This window comes from Cyprinodon variegatus, unplaced genomic scaffold, assembly GCF_000732505.1.
Source record: "Cyprinodon variegatus isolate N-32 unplaced genomic scaffold, C_variegatus-1.0 Scaffold264, whole genome shotgun sequence".
Taxonomy (NCBI): Eukaryota; Metazoa; Chordata; class Actinopteri; order Cyprinodontiformes; family Cyprinodontidae; genus Cyprinodon; species Cyprinodon variegatus.
The window spans coordinates 182240-204469 of record NW_015150717.1 but is presented as its reverse complement, the minus strand read 5'-3'; the positions used below and the strand labels follow the sequence as shown (position 1 = coordinate 204469).

The 22230-nt window shown below is 38.2% G+C and overlaps 1 protein-coding gene across 1 annotated transcript in view; it reads right to left on the bottom strand.

Annotated features, from left to right (window-relative positions):
* The window catches only part of garnl3 (GTPase activating Rap/RanGAP domain-like 3), a 112295-nt gene that overhangs the window by 16591 nt on the left and 73474 nt on the right, over positions 1 to 22230 (bottom strand). The window contains exons 4-21 of the mRNA XM_015382730.1: positions 22192 to 22230; positions 19605 to 19723; positions 18807 to 18871; positions 16886 to 16949; positions 16689 to 16715; positions 16363 to 16438; positions 14469 to 14567; positions 14274 to 14377; positions 12832 to 12940; positions 12635 to 12680; positions 12431 to 12537; positions 12229 to 12344; positions 11668 to 11772; positions 10222 to 10296; positions 5794 to 5908; positions 5669 to 5695; positions 5469 to 5573; positions 1801 to 1917 (exon numbers count right to left, since the gene is read on the bottom strand). Coding sequence (XP_015238216.1) covers positions 1801 to 1917; positions 5469 to 5573; positions 5669 to 5695; positions 5794 to 5908; positions 10222 to 10296; positions 11668 to 11772; positions 12229 to 12344; positions 12431 to 12537; positions 12635 to 12680; positions 12832 to 12940; positions 14274 to 14377; positions 14469 to 14567; positions 16363 to 16438; positions 16689 to 16715; positions 16886 to 16949; positions 18807 to 18871; positions 19605 to 19723; positions 22192 to 22230 — 1515 coding nt within the window. The remainder of the gene's footprint in view (positions 1 to 1800; positions 1918 to 5468; positions 5574 to 5668; positions 5696 to 5793; positions 5909 to 10221; positions 10297 to 11667; positions 11773 to 12228; positions 12345 to 12430; positions 12538 to 12634; positions 12681 to 12831; positions 12941 to 14273; positions 14378 to 14468; positions 14568 to 16362; positions 16439 to 16688; positions 16716 to 16885; positions 16950 to 18806; positions 18872 to 19604; positions 19724 to 22191) is intronic.

Genomic DNA, 22230 nt, shown 5'->3' with positions numbered 1-22230 from the left:
GTGACCTGTGCTTTAAACCGAAGCCAAGAGTAACGAGTGACGTTTGTTTTAAAAATGTAAGGAATAGAAAGTAAAGATACTTGTGTGAAAATGTAATGAGTAGAAGTCAAAAGTAGGAGGAAAAATAAGTAATGGAGTAAAATATAGATACCTAAAAAGTGTACTTAAGTACAGTAACAAAGTATTTGTACTTCGTTACTTGACACCTATGGTTTAGATCGTGCACTAATCCCTGCAGTATGGTCAACCCCCCCTAACATTTTTAAGAACTATTTTGGTGTGACACATATAGACATATATGAACATACAGCATATTTTTAAAACGAGAACCATTCCCTTCATGAAATTAACTTTGCTGGAAGTAGATGAAGCTGAGTCGGTTTAATGGGAAAATTTTGGGGAAATATATAAATTTTAACTATTTTCACATCAGATTAACACGGGATCTTATATTACATATCAAGAATATAGGGCCAAATTATTTCTCCAACAATGCCCCAAAGAAAGGAATGTCTGGTTTTGGCTTTTTTCAATAAATCAGGTATTTAACCACGTAGCATTCAAAGTTTGACATTATACTTATTTCCCCATCTTGTTTTATATCATAAATGCCTTAGTCCAACTACAGTTATAGAAAAAAAACCCTATATGTGTTTAACTTTTGAAATCACAAACTGGAAAAAAAAAGCTTAAATTAGCTGAGTAATATCAGAAAAAAACATATATTTGCGATATTGTTAAAAATTATGATCTTTATCTGATAGCAATCAAGCCTGGCATACAGTGTACGATCTTTTGCCAATTCTCTAGTTGTATGAGAATTTTTTGTATCCGGCTGAGTTTTAGCCTCATAGTTTGTCCTCCGTTGTGTAGCATACAGCAGGTAACGAGGGGCAATTAGCCTCTCCCAACCACCACCCGATCAGGTTTCAAATTTAGTCGGCCCTCGTTAGGTCGTTAGGTGTTTATGAGCAAATCCTGCTGCTGATGCAGAGCTATGAGCCTATTTACCAGAACCTCGAGCACTGCACATGTGAAAACAAGGGAATTCTTCTTCTAATATACTGACAAGTCTGACCAGCGTTATCTCTCTACGTTGAGTCCAATGTTTTGTTTTTGGACGTGCAGAGTGAGCAGTTAGATCGCATCAGAGCGTCGGGGCCATACAGCATAAAGAACATGTATTGTGAGCTGGGAAATCTTAAACCCTGCAGTTTCGTTGTACAGTTTGAGCTGTAGCTGAGTACGATTGAAAATATCGTACAGTGTATGCCCGCCTTTAGACCCAAAAATCAGCTGTAGACACTGAGTCCAAATGAATTCCATTTGACTGGCTAAACATATTGTTAAATAAAAAAAAATCAAAACATGTAAGAAATTATGTCCAAAAAATCCTGTTAATTTTTCATATTGTGATGATTGTGATTCAGTTTACCGTGCCAGTATGTGGCCATTAATCATAGAAGATGAGGTCACCAATCATTAAACAATTTATATAAGACAATATTACGTCACATCTGGTCATCTGAAAATATGTACTGTATGAGTTGATCCTTAGAACCTGATGAATTAGAGCAACTTAATATAACAGACAGAAACTGAGAAATTAAAAGGAAAGAGGCAGCTCCTTATGTCTTTTGAAATATTTTCCTAACTTTTTTTAAAAGAGCCTCATTCTCAGGCATATTATATTTACCCAATTCTTTCTCGATCAACTCAGACCAATAAACTCGATATCCAACACCAGTGTTTAGAGCTCATAGCCAATCGTTCCTGTTCGTCAGTTTCTACTTTGTTTACCTTTAGTTTTCTCTAGTTTGTTCTCTCTGCAGTCACACTTGCTTCTTACGAGCTGCCGTTCCTCCAGGCCTCTTTTGATGGCGCCGAGTCTAAACACATACAGCCGGGCGTCCTTTCCTGGACACAAAACAAGGGATTCTGCTGTTTTGCAAGAAGGTTATCTTTTTTGTTTTTTTTTGCTTTTCCAGTGTTGGCATCCTCCCACTAGCAGACATTGCATGTGGCAGAATTACTCTACTTAAGGTGCTGGTTCTCCCTCAAAGGGCAAACACATGCATGGGGAAAAAATGTTTACACTGACATCACATACTGTAATCACTGTCAAACCAAAGTCAACCATGTGTGTCAATGTTAGCAAAAACTAATCATCTGTATTGTAATTAATGACATAGTCACTGAGCTGAAGCAAACATGAAACAAATCGCACTGGTGTTTATTCACAGTGACTCCTTCTCTATTCTGCCTGTACATAGACATGAGAATAGAGAGAACTCATACCAGAGGAAAATAACTCTTTGAACATTTTTTTATATATTTTTTACGAAAAACATTGTTATTTTTTACCCTGTCACACCTTGACGATTTAGACAGCGTATGCTTGACGTACAGAAAATATGGCAAAAACACTAAATACGTTGGATAAGTTATGGACATGCTGAAGGACGCTGGCACACATCGACATACGGCAAGTACGTCGAGACGTATGCTCATACATGGGCCATGAGTCACAGGTAAGTTATTTGATTGTTGAAATACCTTAAGTGTAAGTTACTCATAAGTTGTGGCGTCTAGCTTATCTAAAACCTATGAGTAAGTTGTGTATAACTTAGGTGTAACTTATTAAGAACTTATCTCCAGTGCATATCAACATATTTTACCTGTTCCAGACAACTGCTAAAGATGTTTCGAAACTGCAGCTACTGTTCAATGGTGTATTTGCGGCGTTTTGGTATGAAAGGAGGTTCACAAGAGGAAACCATCAGTTCTCCTCCAGACTTCATCCCCATCATAGGATGAGCAAGAAGGAGAGTGAGATGCATCATCCCTGCGTTCATGCCCGCGGCCACGACCAACAATCTTCTTAGGAGACATGACGCTGAATCTACTGCAACTGGAAACCCTTTTTCTTTTTGTTTCATTTTTTTCATTTATTTTTTTTGGAGGGAGGTAAACAGCCGTACGGTTAATACCGCGGTCCATCTTTTAATGCAGGACGGACGCCTCCGAGCGCATCGCTGCCCCCTCAGGACATTGGCTTGTGTATCATTTCATTGGCATTACGTTCCCATGCATTATGCATAAGTTAGGCTTTCGTTGGACATAAGTTCTAGACTCATTATCAATATGTTATGTATACACCCAGAATTGAATACATAGAAAGTTCAGTGTATGCCAACGTTTTAGTAGGCGTTCATGCATATGCTGGCTAAATCGGCAAGGTGTGACAGGGACCTTTGTTTCAACAAACCACAAAACATACCACATAATTGAAAAGTGGAAATAAAAAAACGAAGAAAAAAATCTGTTAAGAAATTCAGAGTTTTTTTAAGGTGAACAAACAGCTTCATGAGGCCCAAACAACACAGCAGACCGGTCTGGGATACTGATGTTTACTGTAAGGCCGGGTCTTTCAATAGGTTGCTTTCATGTGCATCAAACAACAGATGGAGGGCAGATGATAAAGAGCTTTGTGCTGCTTACGGATCTCCAAGAGCAAAAAGGGTAATTATCCAGAGCCCAAAGTTCATATTAGGTATAAAAATGTAAAAAGCTCATAGGGCAACTTTGGAAAAAAACCTACATCTGTTCATACCTGCGTCTGCAGCTGTCCAACTGATTTATTTGCTGCCTCTGTTTATCATTGCATTGTGGTTAAATAGTAATTTAATAATAATTATTAAGCTATGGTAAGTGTAATATGGACTATCTAGGGACTTTTTTGGCTGCATGAACTTCTGGTTTTGGTTAAATTGGCAGACTGGGCTCCAATGATCAATCTGTTTAATATTTCAATATATGCGCTAACGTTCACCTTGGCAAAGACCAAATGATTACCGTATTATCATGTACATTATAGTTCCTAACTCACAAAAAAGTTACACATGTTCAGACATAAAGGTTTTTATCTGTTGTCATGTTACTGTAGATGTGATACTTATCTTGATGAGCTAAAGGTCACATCCAACATTTTGGTTAATTTGTTTTTTTTGTATCTTTGTCTTGAAACTGCATCCATATCTCTACATCACTGTTGCCCTGCAACTAGGGCTGCAGCTAACGACTGTTTAGCAAATCGATTTATTCTGTCCATTATTTTTTGAATCAATTAATAATCCGATAGCAAAAGGTTCCTTAAAAAAGTTTTTTTTTAGGAAATTAAACTAGGTGAAACTAAAATGTTTCTGCTTGAGTTCTGGATAGATAAAACTTTTTTTTTTAAATCTTAAATGCAAAATTTTTAGAGATTTTTTAGTAATTTGATATAATTACTGCTCTATGTGGGTTGCTCTGTCAGCTAAAGACATGTTTTACACTCTCTGTACTCCAGTTAGATTAATCAATTACTAAAATAGTTGATGAAGTACTTCATAGGGGCACAGAACAATAGTAATGATGATGAACCCCGTGGTCGGATCTGAATATGCCTGAAGCATCAAGGTGACTTTAAATAAGGGACCAATCAGTTACACACAGCAAAAATTGTCCATCTTACAAGGCTCTAGCTAAAACCTCTTTTTAAGCTTGTTTTGAGTGTATTGAACAAGGGCAGATTCTGTTAAATAATACATCTTCTTGCCACATCGCCAGACAGGACACTGTAAAAAAAAATAAAATAAAAATAATGTCTTCTTTGGAAAATATCCACTCAAAATAAGTGCAATAATCTGCCAGTACAGACCAGTTCACTTTCTTAAGACTTTTTGAAATCATGGTATATATTCTTCAATATGTTCATTAATTTAAACAACTTCAAACAGTCCCTTCTGTCTGCGCATATCGTCATAAAAATTATAAAACCGTAAAAAGTGATCTAAAAACAAAAAGTAAACTGTTCTTAAAATAAGTGCATTTGACATTAAACCGTGCATGTAAATATGATGATCTGCCAATGAAGGAGAAATTTTGTCCTTAAAATAATTACTAGTGGTGGGATGTGAATTTCTAAACGAGTTTTGTAATTCATTAATCTTACTTTTTAATCCAATACTATATATTAACTAAATAAATCACCCTTTCAATTCAAAAACTTTGTTTCCTACTAAATTATTGTTGCTTGAGGAATGGGATAAAATCTAAAAAGGTAACCAAAAATGGTAAAAAGGCCTGGTTTTTTTCCTTTTGAATGCTAAGAATGAAAAGAAATTGCATTTATACTGCACTGGACCTCACAGATTTCCTCCAGCACAACAGACCCATATGGCCCCCTCTGAGTTTAGCTCTCTATAGGTCAGCTTTCTTAGATCTCAGCAGGAGATCAATGGTACTTTGGACAAGCTCAGGTAAAAAGGGTAAGCAGGTTTTGAACCAGAGAGAGAGTGAGAGATGATAGAGATGCATTTAGAGAGAATAATGAGAATAAACATCAGAACAGAAAAGAAAGAAAAGGAATCAGTCTCTGATATGCAGGGGGAAGTATAAAACAATATCAATCCTTCTTTCAAGCCTACCTTTGTCTGCTCTGGTGATCAGAAGGTCCTGAGGCTCTAGAATGTGCATCTGCTTCACTGCAATGGTTTTGTCAAACACCTGCACTGGGGCAAGCGTCGGTGTCTCTGAAATACAATAAAGCAATCCCATCATCAAACGAGGGGTGAAAAATACATCCCAGCTGTGGAAGGAACAGTGTTATTGACTGCCTGCCACTCACCAGCACCAGGCAGCACTGGATCAGGGCCTGCAACATGGACAGCATCATTATTACCATCATCCCAGCTTGATATTGAGCTATGTGTTGCATGATTATTTAAGAAAGACAGATCAAGATGAACTCACCGTCCAGCATCATGACCCCCGCAGTATCAGTCGCCACCAGCAGAGACTGACCCCACGAGTCAGCACAGACGATGTCATAGGGAAACGTGCTGCAGAAAGACTGGGATTCCCATGGCTGCAGAATTAGCCACAAAAAAAAAAGTATAAGCAATGAAATAAACAAGCTCGACTAAAATGACACAAATGAGATAAATAAATAGACATAACCTTTTGTTTGTCAGAGTCTGACAGACAAAACCTGCTGTTTTAGTTCAGAGAGGTTCCTCAATATTAATTATATTTTATAAATAGTAGTATGAAACATTTAAGCCTGGTTTATATCCGCCACATCCAAAAGGGTGCAAGGGTGCCTGCGCCAAAAGTGACACAATCATGCCTTCCCTTCCACCGAGCACGCAGCCTCGGCGCTAGGTCGCGCATCTCCGAATTTTTGTAACTTGGCACTGACCGCTTTCTAGATAGAAGGATAAAAAGTTGTTCTCCATGAACAAGTTTGCTTGTACTGACATCAAATGGTGCAGAAGAACATTGTGGTTAAATTCAGTGTTGTTACTGTTCTTTCAGTGACTGAAAACATTATACAGGGGTGAGTTTATTGGCCAAGCTTTTGATACAAACAAGGATTTTAGTTTCTGTTTCCATGACATAAAATATAAAGAAAGTCTGAAAGAACTACGCAGAGTATACAATGCATTCAGTTTTTATTAAAAATGTTATTTAAAAAAAAAAAAGGTCAGGTGGAGATAGGCACCAGCACCCCTCGCGACCCCACTTGGGATTAAGCGTGTCAGAAAATGAATGGATGGATGGTACGTATGGGCTTCACAGGGGGTGGGGGATGGTTTCCCCATCGTCACATCTCTCTTTTCTATTTCTGTGTAACACATCTCTTATTCGTCAATAATCATCAATTCTTAAAGACACCCTGCTGACTTTGGGACCTAAGGAGTTGATGCATATGAGTCATTTTAAATGATTCCTCAGGCCAATATGCAGTGCTTGACTCTATCAATGCTACGAGCGGGGCTCCCCTCTTGAAATGAAGCCAATGTAAGTTGAGAGACGGCGCACCATGGTTGGCCAGGTCATTTGACCTGGAAGAATGCCCTTTCCAAACCAGCAGCTTTTCACTGGAGCTCTGCCGCTGGTCCTCCACTCCATGCACCGCGGTCTGACCTGTGCTTTCTAGATACGGGAGGCTTACCGGCTGACTGTTGAACTTTGCAACAATACTGCGGTGCTTGGGGCCACTAAGGGCTCTAGCATGAAAGTTACAGGTCTAGCGCACCTAGTGTCCAAAAGTTACGTGGTGAGCCTTTAAATAATGCGCTCATGCATTTTGTAAGTGGGACATCGACTGTTTCTTCTCTTTTTTTCTGTCTTTCCACTTGTTATGTTCATCAATGGCCCTTTGTGTTTTTTGCGAGTACTGCACCAACATCCACGTCAACTACGGTATAAAAGGGTTCAACATTTCTATGGGTTCATGACGGAGCACACAGACTGTAGCGACAACTCAATGTGTGAGTATATCTCGGCCTTTAGGAAAATGCTCAAACCAAGAAAAGAAACTTCTAATGGGTTAGAAACTGCTTCCTGATGAGACATTGTTATGCCAAGAAAAAAACTTCTGTTTAAGAAAGAGACTGTGATCTAAGTGGATGATCTTGTAAAGGTCCTTGTAAGAGAGGGTTTTAAAGTACAGTGAGGCAAGCCCTTTAAAAACCTCATCTGAAAAGACATTCAGCAACAAAGAAGCCATTACCCCAAAAGCAATGTATAAACCCTGATTACAGTTTGCAAATGCTGAGGCAATAGGTCTTCTTTTTGGAGACAGTAAAAGAAGAAACTAAAAGTTAGGTTCTTGATATATTCTTTATAATAAAGTTGGGAAGACAGGAAGAAAAATAGCAGCTTAAGAGCCTGCAGACAGAAACCTCAACTTTGACTTATGTAAGAGGCAGCGTCATGTAAGGTAGTGGCACTTTTCAAATCAGAACTGCACATATTTTGGAGGCGTCATAGCAACAGCTTAGCCAAGAAGTTTAACCTTACGTACAAATGAGTCTTGCATATGAGTGATGACCCTTTGCCTCCTGTCAAATCAATTTAAAAGTGGCTTAAGAACAACAAAGTACATATAAGGATTTATCTATTACAAGCTCCTAATCTTAGTGTAATGATAATATGTAGACAGCGCTAAAAAAGTGGTGGTGAGCAAAACTGACACATTTACACTCTCATTTACACTCTCAGTGCTCTCAGTAATTATGGGTGGCAAAAGCTTGCGGGGGAAGTACCCAGAAAAAACAAAAACATATCAATTTTACTAAATACTGTAGAAACTGTCTGACTTAGACAACTCTTATTGTCAGAACATTTCCATTCCATAAAGTGTAGCAGTGATCAAATGTAAACAGTTTGGGAGTGAGGGGTCACTACTGATGTTACGGGCTCGGGACACGCAGCGTAAGGATGAAAGGTCTTTAATGGAGGGAAGAGGAGCCCCAATGATCTTCTCTGCTGTTCTCACCACTGTTCTCAATCTACTTCCAGTCTGAGGCACTGCAGCCTCCACCCCACACAGTGAGACAGCTGGTCAGAACACTCTCTATGGTGCTTCTGTAGAAGGTAGTGAGGATGGGTGGGGGCAGGTGGGCTCTCCTCATCCTCCTCAGGAAGTAAACGTCTACAGGCTTTTGACCAGTGAGGTGGTGTTAACAGTCTAGGTGAGTTTGTCTGTGATGTGAACCCCCAAGAATTTGGTGCTGTTGACCACCTCTACAGCTGAGATGTTGATAACCAGTGGAGCGTGGTTATGCCAGTTTTTCCTGAAGTCGACGATGATCTCCATCATCTTTTCCATATTCAGATTCAGACTGTTATCTCTGCATCAGGCCACCAGCTGCTCCACCTCCACTCTGTAGCCCAGGTCGTTGTCATCTCTGACGAGAGCACCGTCGTGTCCTCTGTAAAGTTTACAATGTGATTGGTGGTGAACCTGGGGATGCAGTCATGTGTCATCAGGGTGAACAGGTGAGCATCAGGCTCCCCTCAGGATGCTGCCCTGAGGGGAGCCTGTGCTTATGTAGATGACATCAGAGGTGTTCTGTCTGTCCCAGACTGACTGAGGTCTGTTTGTGAGGAAGTCTAGCAGCTAATTGCAGAGGGCTGTATTGAATCCCAGCTGTTCCAGTTTGCCCATCAGATGCTGTGGGATGATGGTGTTGAAAGTTGAACTGAAGTCCAGGAAAAGCATCCGCATGTGGGTGTTTTTCTCCTCCAGGTGTGCTAGGCTCATGTGAACAGTGGAGGGGATGGCATCCTCAGTGGATTGATTGCGTTGGTAGGCAAACTGGGGCGGGTCTAATGTTAGGAGGGGGACTGGAGACGATGTGTTCTTTAACCAGCCTTTCAAAGTACTTCATCATGATAGCAGTCAGTGCGGCAGGCCGGTAATCATTGAGTGAGTTGACCTGAGGCTTCTTTGGGACCGGAATGATGGTGGCAGACCTAAAGCATGCTGACATTATGGATTGATGCAGCGAAGTGTTAAAAATGTCTGTGAGGACATTAGCCAGCTGATCTGCACACTAATTGAACTCTGGCCAGGTATGTTATCGGGGCCTGGGGGACTTTCTTTAGTTGACTTTACTCAGAGTTTTCCCCACATCAGCTATGTTGCAGTGCCTCAAACCTTCCAAAGAAGTTGTTTATTTCATTTAGGAAGTCAGAATCAGCTGCATCTACTAGGGGGAAGGGTGTGTTGTAGTCTGTGATCACCCTTATGCCTTGCAACATCCTCCTCGTGAGGCTGGCATCATGGCAGAGATCCTGGATTGACTGTGGTTCTGCTTTGCTGATCTGTTGGCACAGTTCAAGTTTGAACGCGCGGTTCTCTGTGCCTCTCTATCACCAGACTTGAAAAGATGGGTTCTATGCTTTTAGCGATTTCCGAACCTCTCCAGACATCTAGGGTCGTTGGTTGGCCCAGGAGGTGATGTTCTTTGTGATGCTGACATCCTCAATGCATTTACTGATTTGGAATTTTCCTTCTCTATCCTGGCATTTCGTAAATATGCAACCCTTTTGTGATTCAAAGTCACACAGTAAGAAGAAATATGGCAAGTCTTCTTGTTTGATGTAAGGATGGTGTAATCAATATACTGATGGTAAGGAAATTCAAAGCAGTTTACATAACTCGGCCAAAGAAAACTAGTTTTTGTCACATTTAATGTGATCCACAATTTTACAAAATATCTGCCCACTAAAAAATATAAATTACTCCTGTATAATATGCAAAAACATCAACAAAACAAATTGAATGCAGTTAACATCTTGAAAAAACTCCCACTCAGAATCATTAAGTACCTGTTTGGCTTTTAAGGATAGACTAACATTGATGTTGTGTCAGTGTTTTTCTGTCACCTCTTTTCTGCACAGACCCGTGGTAACAAGGCTTGTAGGTGCATCTCCTCGAACGATGGTCTTCAGCTTCAGAGCCTGGATAGGAGATAACATCTCATAAAACCCATATGCATACTGTATTTAAAGACATGTCCATGGTCTGCAGTTTCTACATGTTTTCCACATGTCTTCCTTCATATGTGGTCATGTCACAACCACAAAATACTGTATTCCATTGATATTTTTTGCAGAAGACCAAAAGAAAAAGTTCAGAAATAAAAATGATGAATGACTGTTATTTTTTGTGTGGTGTCCATTTCCATCCAGCCCGCCTGATTCACCCCAAGAGATCAGTGTACAGTAGCCACTGCAAATTTAATCTAAAGTGGAAGATTATACTATTTATAAAAACAATCTGGATATAATGGAATAAATTCCAACCAACTGTAGATGGTTTAGCAGCAATGTAGTCCAGTCATTCATTAAACACTGACAAAAAAAATTTATCAATTCCATTTTTAGTCAGAAAAGCAAACTCTTTCTCACCGCTGCCTTCTTTCATTTCATGCTTTAAAGCACAATGTAGATATCCAGGTTTTCTCTTTCTCAGAGGCAAATAAAAGGGCCAGAGCAAAGGACATTCAAGTGGTCGCAAAATGAAGAGAATACAGGAATCTCTTCGAGGTGAGAGCACTTTAAGAGTTCATCTAAAAAGAGCTGTTAACTTCTCAGTGTCACTGTGAGCGACAGACAGAATGATTGCTGCAACACTTAAAGGTATAGTTGAGGATTTTCTTTTTCCAGGTGGATCGTCAAAATAAGTGGTCCTCCTAATTGCAAATCATTCTGGTGATATGTTTAGGTAAGGCCGTCCTATGTCCTCGTCCATATATAGCTATATTTTTTTGCACATGTGCACTTTAAGGTGCATATGTGTGATGAGCTACGGTTTCAGCCAGTTATTGAAGCTTGCCGTTCTCACAGCGGTTCTTTGTTGTCAATACATTTTCACTCACCTGAGATGAGTCGGACATAGTGGAAAAATTGCAAATCTTCTTTTGCAAAGTAAGCTTGTTTGAGAGATGCAGACAGCAACTTTTGAACAGAGCGTGCACCAGGGGGATATGCGCCAGTCCATGCTCTTGCCTGCAATCAATTGGTGTTCCCTCTCGGGAGTGGGTACAGGGTTGTGCATGTGCATTTATTGATTTTTTTATAAAGTGGAGAGGGGTGGTTTTTTCAAAAATGTGTGAAAAACCTGCACTATACCTTTAATATGTGCAAGCTTGTAGGACTAATACTCTGGATTATAGTTTGGGATATCTTGTCCTAGTCCTCAAAAGCTATTATTCTCCATCTTTTGATGCATGGCTCCTCCTGATTTGTGTTAATGTATGTACTTTTAAATGTGTAATGCTGGTCTCTGCAAAACCCTTGTGCACAGTGCTGATGTGTTTGCGACTTTACCTGGCCTATTCTGACGAATTCAGCCTGCCGGGCCTCCTCTTTCTTACGCGCCGACTTCGGAGACTCAGGGAGCACGTCGCTAAAAGACCTCCGGTTTAACATGTTCTGGGGAGAAAAGGGAACCTAAACGTGGAACACACAAAAAATGGCACACAGGGGAAAGAGAAAGGAAAAAAAAGAAGGGGTCTTAGAGACTAACCCACAGTGGGTGTTTTTAGAAGCAGCAGTGAAAACAGTTTAAAATGAGTTGTGTTAGGGCCAGGGTGAAGGGGGACAAGTGGAAAAAAACCCAAGAGAAATAAGAACAAAAGCAATATGAGGAGAGGGAGCCCTGCTGAGAAAGTCAGCATTGCAGTGGTTTTCCAGTCAGTGTGGTGCAGTATGCGGAGGCAGACTGGGGGCTGCAGTTAGATATAGCAGAACACAGCTCAGCTGTGGTTACAGACGCTGCTGCTGGTGTCTGAGGTAACAGGAGGATTGAGGAAAATATGCCTTGGAGGGCCATAACTGAAGCCCTTCCTGCTCTCTGTGCATGACTGATGGTCCAAAATGGTGCTCTACCTTGTGAAGGTCAGGCATCAGGTCTTGGTAGAGCGAGCGGATCAACATGTCAAGGGTCCGCTGACGTTTCTGGGCAAACGTTGGTGTCTCCAAAGTGGCTTTCTCTCCATTGATTACTGAAAAAAATGAAGATATTAGTTAAAGTGAAATAGATGAATTGGATCTCAACATTGGATCTGATTTGCTTTATTTGTTTTCATACATTTGACTAATAAAAAGTCCCTGAATTCATGGTGATCAGTAAACACAGGCGGAGATGGGAGAGGGGGTCCAAACAGTGGAACGCTCTCCTCAGAGAAAATCTTCAACCTGTAGCAAAGAGCAGTTTATACCTCCGAGATCCACCGCAAAAGCAGAGAAGAAAATTCTTGCAATAAAACTGCAATTAAGCCTACTCTAAACTCACCTGTAGCTGTCATTCTGGCTGTTGTACCTGACTAATGCAAAAATATCTGCAAAAATGAGTGAAGGAAAACTAAGCATGTTGTTTTAAAGCGATAATTTCGGTGCTCTGCTTTTCAGTTTCAGACCTTGAGCGAGCAGTTCTCATGCAGTCGACAGCCACCTAATTTCTTTGACATTCATTGTCCATGTAAAGGATACGGGTGAAGTGTGATCGGATCATAGATGGTTTGAAGGACGATGACACCTCGTCCCCTTCCTGAAATACTATGGTAACAATGTCGTTTCCAATGTGCCTCTTCCTCTCCACCTGCCAGAGAAACACAAGCGACAGACGCTTCATCAAAAAGACCTGATTCACATTTTCTGTTCAATTTAATTTCCCTGTTGTTTGTTTGATCCTTTACAGAGCATATAGAAATAATTTTACACTGCATCATGATACCAACAGGAACTCTGCTATCTGGTAACTATTTTAGCAGATTTTCCATACATGTTAGTTAGCTGTTTATAAAGAAATCTTAAACATGTAGCACGCATTTGTATAAACACATATTACTAGTTACTTCAAAAGTCAAACTTTTGCTCAGAATGCACCTTGGAAGAAAAATAACAGCTATATCCTAAACACACTAACCCAAAGTTAAAACATGGTGGAGGTTGAGTCATTCTGGTTGGATGATTTTCTTTGCAGAAGACAGCAAAACTGATCAGTTTACAAGTAAAGGAAATTAAGTTTAATACAAGAGAATGCTGAAAACACAAACTATTAGAGTCAGCAAAAGATTGCACGGTATGGGAAACCCACCTCTTTAAGCACAACAATACTAAACACACAGTCAGAACAACATGGAAATATTTCAGAACAAAGACTGGTGATGCGTGAGATGGCCTCAATCTAATTCTCATGAAGTATCTGTTGCAACGAAATGTGATGGATTGATTTTTTTATGCCAATGAAAGAACATTTGCATTAAAAAACATTAGGATGCTGCTGGTATCAGTCCAAATGGCTGAAAATATAAAAAAAAAGTAACAAAGATACCAAAATTGGCAAGGACTGATGAAAAGTGACAAAGAACACATTAATAACCAAGCTGTAAAAAGGAATTCCCTTCATTTGGAATCATTCGCTAATAATCAAATCCTTGAGCTCCTACTTTTTTTTATCATTACACTATTAACTCTATAATTAAATCATAATAATGGAACAATGTCCAGATAGGTGGCAAAGAGAAAAAAAACACATAATTTTACAAGGTGAGATGAAATATCCTGGTGGGATACGGTTTATCTGCAGCTCCTTTTGGTGAGATGGAGAGGAATCGTGCAGCACTACAGCAACCACAGGATGAGCACACACTGTTCCCTATTACTGACAGCCAGAGTGTCTGTTCTTTAAACCAAATCCAATTATGTGTTAGATCTGCGAGCCAGCCACTCTTTTACATCACATACATAGGCATTACAAAGAAGAGAACCGTGGTTTTTCTCTCTTATTCTGTTTAAAGCTGCAGTATCTAGACGCTGTCAATGATCTGGCTTCCTCTCAGAGCCCCTTTATTTTCTTAACTGAAATAACAGAGGTGTTTTTACACTATTACACATTTGAAGGTTCTCCTTACACACACATAGACACAGACCTGCTGTTTGTTCTCTTTAGAGTAGGGCAACATGGTGGAGACGTGGAACATGAGCTCATGCCCTTGATACACTGTGTAGATGGATTGAAGTCCTGTAGTGTCATCTGGAGAAACATCAAGATCAAGAAAAAAGATCTTATAAAATCCGTTTTCAGTAAAAGGATGTTTATACAACTTAAAGGAGTAGCGTCTTACTCTTGGTGTCGAGCCCTCCGCGATAGCCTGCCCATCCTTGCAGTGTAATGGTATCACCGAGCAGGTTGAGGAACTTGTCAAAGTTCTCGCTCCCCGTCTCTACAAATGTAAAAGCTCGTCAGCATTTACAGCATATTGTGCAAGAGAGGATTTTGCAAAAGTGTCTATAACCCCGAAAGATGTTTTTGTTTTGTTTTTGTTTTTTTGTTTTTATAGCTGCATATCTACTGAGCTCATTTTAGTCTGAAACTCTAAAATAAAACCCAGTGGACACAACTGCCTTGAAAAGTTACCCCTTCAACCTGTGCATATTAAAAGTAAAAAATATGGCTGGTCTGTGAGGACCCACTCAGGTGCACATAAAAAAAAAAAGAAAAAAAAACCTAATCAAGACCAAAACTGACAAAAGAACATCTTGATAATATCAAAGTCTGGGGAAAATATCATGTGGAAAAATGAGAAAAACTTGGAACAGCTGGGAAAGTATGTGTCCACTACATTTGATTCGAAACAAATGCATTGATCTGGACCAAAGGTGGACAAAGCCACACGTGATGTGTTGTTTCTTCAAATGCAAAGAAAATATTAACTTATGAAAGGTATCATGGAAGTCCTGAGTGCTGCATTTCTGTTCTGCTTTTAGTACAGTTACAAAATTATTGTCGGTGTCAAGAGTAGCTCAACTAATGTAGAACTTTTAATTTTGAAACAGTGTTGGTGTCACTACTGCGAGCCAAGGGTGAAATGTGTCCTGCATGCTGGCAACAGCATTGTCGAGCAATAGATGGTAGATCAGATAACATTTCAGTAAATTCACTATTGCTAAAGGCTTTGTCAGGTGGTGGCTTAGGTGTCATATATTTGGGTCAGATCAACCCTGGTTTATATTCACGGCACAAGGAAAATGCATCAGAAAGGGTTTGGAAGCAGACTGAGATAAAAGACAAAAGGTCAGAAAAAAAGAGGGGAAACAAACTTAAGTCTATTAAAAGGGACTAAAGATGGCGCATGAATATACCTTATCAATCAATCAATCAATCAATCACATTTTTACATGGGATTGTTTTGGATCTCTTTGGTGCCTAATTAAATGATATAATCAACTCAGATTATCTAATCTGATTAAAAAATCTATGTATTGATTTAAATTAAACATAAAAATGTAATTACAAATGGAAAAACATTCAGATCCTTCCATTTCCTGTTAGATAGAGACAACCAAGAGGAAAATCTAATTGTGGATCCATGGGGAGATTTGAACATTTCTACTAAAAAAACAAAAATATATATAACAAAATGTGTTGCTTGATGAACAAAGCAGTGACATCCCAAAACAGATAACATATTTCATGCAATTTTAAGGAAATAAGTCTACCATCTGTGAAAAAGCTTGAGACACATAAACACTGAGTTAAAACACAGGAGCACTTTAGGAACAACATTTGAAAATTAGTTTCTTACTTACTTTTGGTGTGATCTAAAAATGGCTGGGCTTTCACCTTATTATAGGGTAAATCTAAACTAAGATAAGCTAATAACTCCTAGCATTTAAAACTACACCGAAAAATACAGAAAACAAACAAACACACATTCTCGCACACAAAACAGTTCTCAACTCTTTTTCCTTGTTAACCTTTTAACAAAAGATAAAAAATGCTATTTAAACCAATATGCATATTAATAATTTTGTTATTATATTCACGGTTTCATGGTATTTCAGTTGTATATGGCTACAAGATCACCCTATTTTAATTCTAGAAGTTTAAAGGTAAGGACAAATAGAGAGCACCAGAATACATATACAAAACAGTTGAATATAATAAACATTTCATTAAAACACCAACAACAAAAAACAGACATAAAATATCAATAAAGTAAGCCAATAGACTTTTACCATTGCTAAACATTTCGTCATCTGTGAGCTGTCCATCTTTGGCGTACAGCACACCAAATTTAAAGTTGACAGAACCCTACAAAATAAGAGATGATCACTGTAGCAAAGAAACAGCTAATATGGATGTTTCTGCTGAGTAATGCACACAATTTAGAAAATGACACCTAACACATTATGACATTTACTTTGCAAGTTGCATTAAAATTGCTACTATATCAGATCAACAACTATGCATGAAAGCATATACAAAATATATTGAATAATCATAACTAAACTGACTTAAAAAACAGCACAAATAAGACAAACGGTACATTATCCTTTCATACCTCTTGTTCCTCCAACACCAGCAGGTCCTGAGGAAAGAGGAAATAAAAACTGTCATTCATACTAACCAGCACAGCGGTGAGAGATGACACAGCCTGAGGACATTATAAAGTTTAGGTGTTGCTGATCAGGCTTGGCGTGAAATGAACCGCTGCTGTTGTGAACGGGGAGGCGGCTGTTGCTCCAGTGTCACTCTCACCTTCTGAATCTCCGGGTTGAGGATCTCCCTGGGGCCTTTCTCAAACCTGTCCATGTTCATTGCGCTGTAATAGGAGAAAAGAGAGCCGGAAATGAAAGATTGGAAAAAGCGCGGTATAGAAAAGAGAGAAGGAATAGCAGGGATTTAGAAGTGACTGAAGACAAATGGCTTAGAAAGTTATACTGAAAAATGAGAACTGATATGGGGGATTTCACATTAATTTTCAATGATTTCGGCTTGTTTGAATTTCACTTGTGATACTTTCCACCCCTGAGGAATTTTCCAATCTCCTCTGTCATATCCCTTCTTATATCCTTTATCTAGTCTCCCACGCCATTTGCTACCTGAAACACAATATCTTATGCACAAATAACTATAACTGTGATTATAAACTAAATAAATATGTGTTCCACTCTTCTGAAAAATTATTATTGAAATTATACGGTCCTATTGTTTTGGGGCATTTCAACTATTTTATAGTAGAAATAATGTTTTTCATATTAAAAACCAGGGTTTTTTGGTATTATGGTGACACAGCACAGAGTAATGGACATCAGCTCCTACATCCTTTTGCACTTTTTTTTTTTTTTTGATATAAGAAGAAGAATCCATATCTTCAGGTATGAAAACAGAGTATTTTGAACCCACTTGAGGATGCTTCAAATCAATTTTAAATGGGCTAGTTACTGTATATGCCCCTTGCTTACTCTAGCTACATCTAGTATTTTGGGAAAATTACTATATTCTGCTGGCATATTGTTAGCTATTTGTGTATTTTATGTGTTGTTTGAATTTGTGTATATTTACAATAACAGCAGCATGTGACAGAAAGTATATGATACTGGGCAAGTGTGCAAGGATGTAATGGGGTTAAGCAAGTTAGAGTCTCCCCTGGTGAAAGTTGTGATAATAATTAAGAAAAGTCCAAGATCCAGTGCGAAAAAGAGCAAAAAATAAAAATAAAAACATAATTCCAAGAGGGACAAGGCTCAAGTAGTGTTTTAAATACAACATGAATGGTGATGTTCCATTAAACATACATCCTACTTCTTTAAGTAGGAGCAAAAGCTGTGGAGACATTCACATTTTGCTGAGAAGCTGATGGATGCATTGATACTGATACTAGTTACAGCAATGTTATTCTTAGTCTCTACAGTCTAAGTCTTTTCATCAGACTGTTGAACTATTGAACTCTAAACTCTGCATCACATTTGGTACATGAATTTTGCCCTAACAACGTGGCTGAACTTTTATAATCCTTTTAAATAGGACACAACTCAGTGTTCTACTGCATTTTGCACCATATTTATTTTGCACTCCAATAACCCTTTTTATGTTAATGCCATTTTGCACCATTATTTTAAACTGGTTTCTTTTTCTCTTATATTGTTACATTCTGATAACTGCTGCAATTTATATTGGTAATGTTTATCTTACTCCGACTGCAATATCATTATACTGTTGTAAGCTGTATGCAACGTAATTTTGTTTTGTATACACTCTATGCATACAAACTGACAATAAAGTTTGTCTAATTACAAAACAACATTAGAAATTTATATAATGATAAGAATAAAAACAAATGAAGGAATAATTAAATAAATATATATAATCTGGTCCGTAGGGAGCTGGAGATAAGCAACAGCACCCCTCGCGACCCCCGTTGGGATAAGTGTGACAGAAAGTGGATGGATATATAATCTAATTTCAGAAAATATTTATTATACTGTACATTATATTAAATTCTATTCTATTCTTATATATATTATATTGTTTCAGTATAATATAATTAAAGATTAGATCATTATCCTAATTATTTATCTTCATGATGTCCATGTCCTAGAATTAACATAAGAAAAAGAAAAAAACTAAATAACACTGCTTTTATAATTAGAGTTTTTTAAATCTTACTTTATCTTACCTTAGGATGGACTTGACTGATAGTGTTTTAGTTGGGCTATAGGGGAGGCTGATCTTCAAAGTTCCCTAAGTGAAAAATAGTGACAAACATTTGGAATTAAAACAGAGTCTAAGAGTAACTTACTTATTTAGAGAAAATAATTATTTTTAAACATGCTTTCCTCTTGATTTCTGTAAATTTCCAATGATAATAAGACAACTTGTATAATTCTACCCAAATAGGTTGCACGGACAACTTGGAGGTTCTTCAATTACAGGCAAAGTAATTGCAGCGTTGCTTTGTTGCAGAACGCCGACAACACAAACATCCTGTACAAGTTAAGAGTCCTGTCAGAAACAAGACAAATCAATATGCTCATGCAGCAGAGGTCCACCGCCTTAATCAGGTTCCAGACGAGGCTGCAGACCAAAATTAGATTCATGATATCCTGATCATGTAACTTAATCACTGAACAGCAAACAAACATTAATCAACATGCAACTTGCACACACCTACACACACTGGGATTTAAAAGTGGAATCACATCACTGCCAAACAAAGCAGTTTGGGTTTATTTACAGAGCCTTAATGATGCATGGAGAAATATTTATACAAAGGATTAACTTGTCCACTTGGGTGCTAATAGTTGAAGAACACGATGCGTTGGAGATGTTGTATTAAAGTGACTGTAATGCAACTTTTTTCTGAATTAGAAAGTATTGGAAAATGTTAAGCGTCTTTAATTAGAAGGTTGTTTTTTTTATGAATCTTTATAACCCATTATAAAGTTTACAGAGATGGTAGGGTTGGCTCACTCACCGTCTTTCTCCACAGGATAGCTCGGTACTGAGGGACCCGCTGGTTGTTCTGGTCAGAGAGGACAACTGACAGGTAGAAAGGGTTTTTCTCAGCATCTGTACCCACATAGTTCTGGTGGACTGAAGAAAAGAAAAGAAAAGCATGATGATGAATGTTATGCAGCACACCACAGAACTATTGTTTTTAAAAGTTTTATCTGGATGTTGCAAATTCAAACTTTAAGGCTGACTGCATTCAGTTGCAGGAGGAGGCTTTTTGGAATTCAGCCGCTTCGCACACAGAATGTTTTGTCCTATTTGTCTTTGTGAAACAGCTTAAGCTCAGTTATTATAGATGGAGATTGTTTGTGGTCATTAATTTTCAAACTATACCACAGACTCTCAATTGGATTTAGGCTATGGCATTGACAGCCTTTCCCAAAAGTAATCAAAATTGAACCTAAACCATTTCTATTTGGTGCTAGGTATGTTTCAGTTCTGCTTTCCTGCTCAATAGTGAAGCTCTTCTCTATTATCAACACATTTTCTCTTTAAAAACAGGTCAGAAATGAGCTCTGAGCATCAACTCTGTGCAGCCTCTCCATCCCTGATGGAAAAAGCATCCCATGAACATCATGCTGCCACCTTTGTGTTTAACCTGTCACCAGTGTTCCTTTAGTCTTCTTCACAGGTTTTTCATTAATCAGCTCAAACAAACTGCTTCATAGACCAACTGGATTTATACTGAGATTAGAACACTCACACAGTTTGGCTTTTTTAGTTGTGTGACTTATGAAGTCAAAAAGGTTTGCAAGACAATTTTATCATGCGCTTAAAAAAAAAAAAGGGCCTGAATGAAAGTGCATGTCACAAGCTTAGTTTTTTGGTTGCAAAAAAAACTAAAAAATCAAAAACATATATATTTTTCCCTTTACTTCACAAGGATAAACAATAAACAATGATTCAAAGTATCATATAAAATATACAAAAAATACGATGAAACGTAATATGACAAACACAAAAATAGTACAATATATAACAGTCTCTTTTATGAGTGCACATTATAAGATACAAAATCACATTATCATGAATAAAAACCTCCCCCCATCTCTTCCTTTCTTTCTTGTCTCGGCTGTTTTTATGCCTTTATCTGTTTTCTTTTTTTACCTCATTAATTATTGACCATCTGATCCGAAATGCAGGCTATTTAATGCACAGTTTGACTTTTTTTAGTTGTGTGACTTATGAAGTCAAAAAGGTTTGCAAGACAATTTTATCATGCTCTTAAAAAAAAGGGCCTGAATGAAAGTGCATGTCACAAGCTTAGTTTTTTGGTTGCAAAAAAAAAACAAAAAAATCAAAAACATATATTTTTTTCCCTTTACTTCACAAGGATAAACAATAAACAATGATTCAAAGTATCATATAAAATATACCAAAAATACGATGAAACGTAATATGACAAACACAAAAATAGTACAATATATAACAGTCTCTTTTATGAGTGCACATTATAACATACAAAATCACATTATCATGAATAAAAACCTCCCCCCATCTCTTCCTTTCTTTCTTGTCTGGGCTGGTTTTATGCCTTCATCTGTTTTCTTTTTTTTTACCTCATTAATTATTGACCATCTGATCCGAAATGCAGGCTATTTAATGCAAGAAAACTGGACTTAACTTGGTAATGAAGAAAATGAGAATTCATGTCATTATATGATAGTAGGTGCTCCTTCAGACAGGAAGTGGCCTCCAGTTTGATCATGTGCTGTGCGATGCAGTGAGCCCTGCTCAGGCTGTGAGACACAGATGGCTCAGCTGTGGTCCAAACAGGTCTAGCCAACTTTGTTCAGACAAGGCTCATTTTGAAACTCCCTATTCCACAGCATCATTAGACCCTGAGTGCAGGATGAAATGAGTATTGTTTCTTCATAGTTGGCTTTTTATCTAAGTTTCCTTTACAAGGATGTGATTTATTATCTCCACCTTTCAGACAGCAGTGCTCTTTCTTTTTTAAATTATGCTTAAAAAACACAGACTTTTATCTTCTGTTGTGCCACCTAAACCCCGAGTCAGGGAGCAGACGGGTTATTCATGGTAATAAGGATGTTGAAATGATGAGAATCAGAGAGGTGAATGAACAGGTGATTCATTTACATTTTTTTTCTCACAGTATCCCTTGCTGTAAACTTGATGTGCAGTGTGGGACATTTTAGAAAAGACACTTGAGCATTAACAGCCTTGTCTGGCAGAGGAAAGCTTTTTTTTCCCGACTATTGAGACTGGGCTACATTTCTCCTACTACTTTCCCCAATGGTTAGTATGTGAGATTAGAGCTTAGTTGAGACTCTAAGCTGGAATATGGCTTGATGCTGGCAGATTATAGATGAAACTGAAGAGATTTAATGGGATAAACATTCTTTAGACCAGGTAAGACATCCAAAGGATGATTTATTTTTTGCATGCCCTGTAAGCCAGCTCACTGGCTCTGTCTCAGACTTATCTCTGTATCTTTTACACCAGTGTTGATCTCTGTCTATTTTAAACTCTCTCTTGTAGTAAGCATGAATTTTTTACTAAACAGAGCCCCGCAGAGCGACACTGACCTTTTCCCAAGAAGTACTTGAAGTACCATCTGGTGTGGT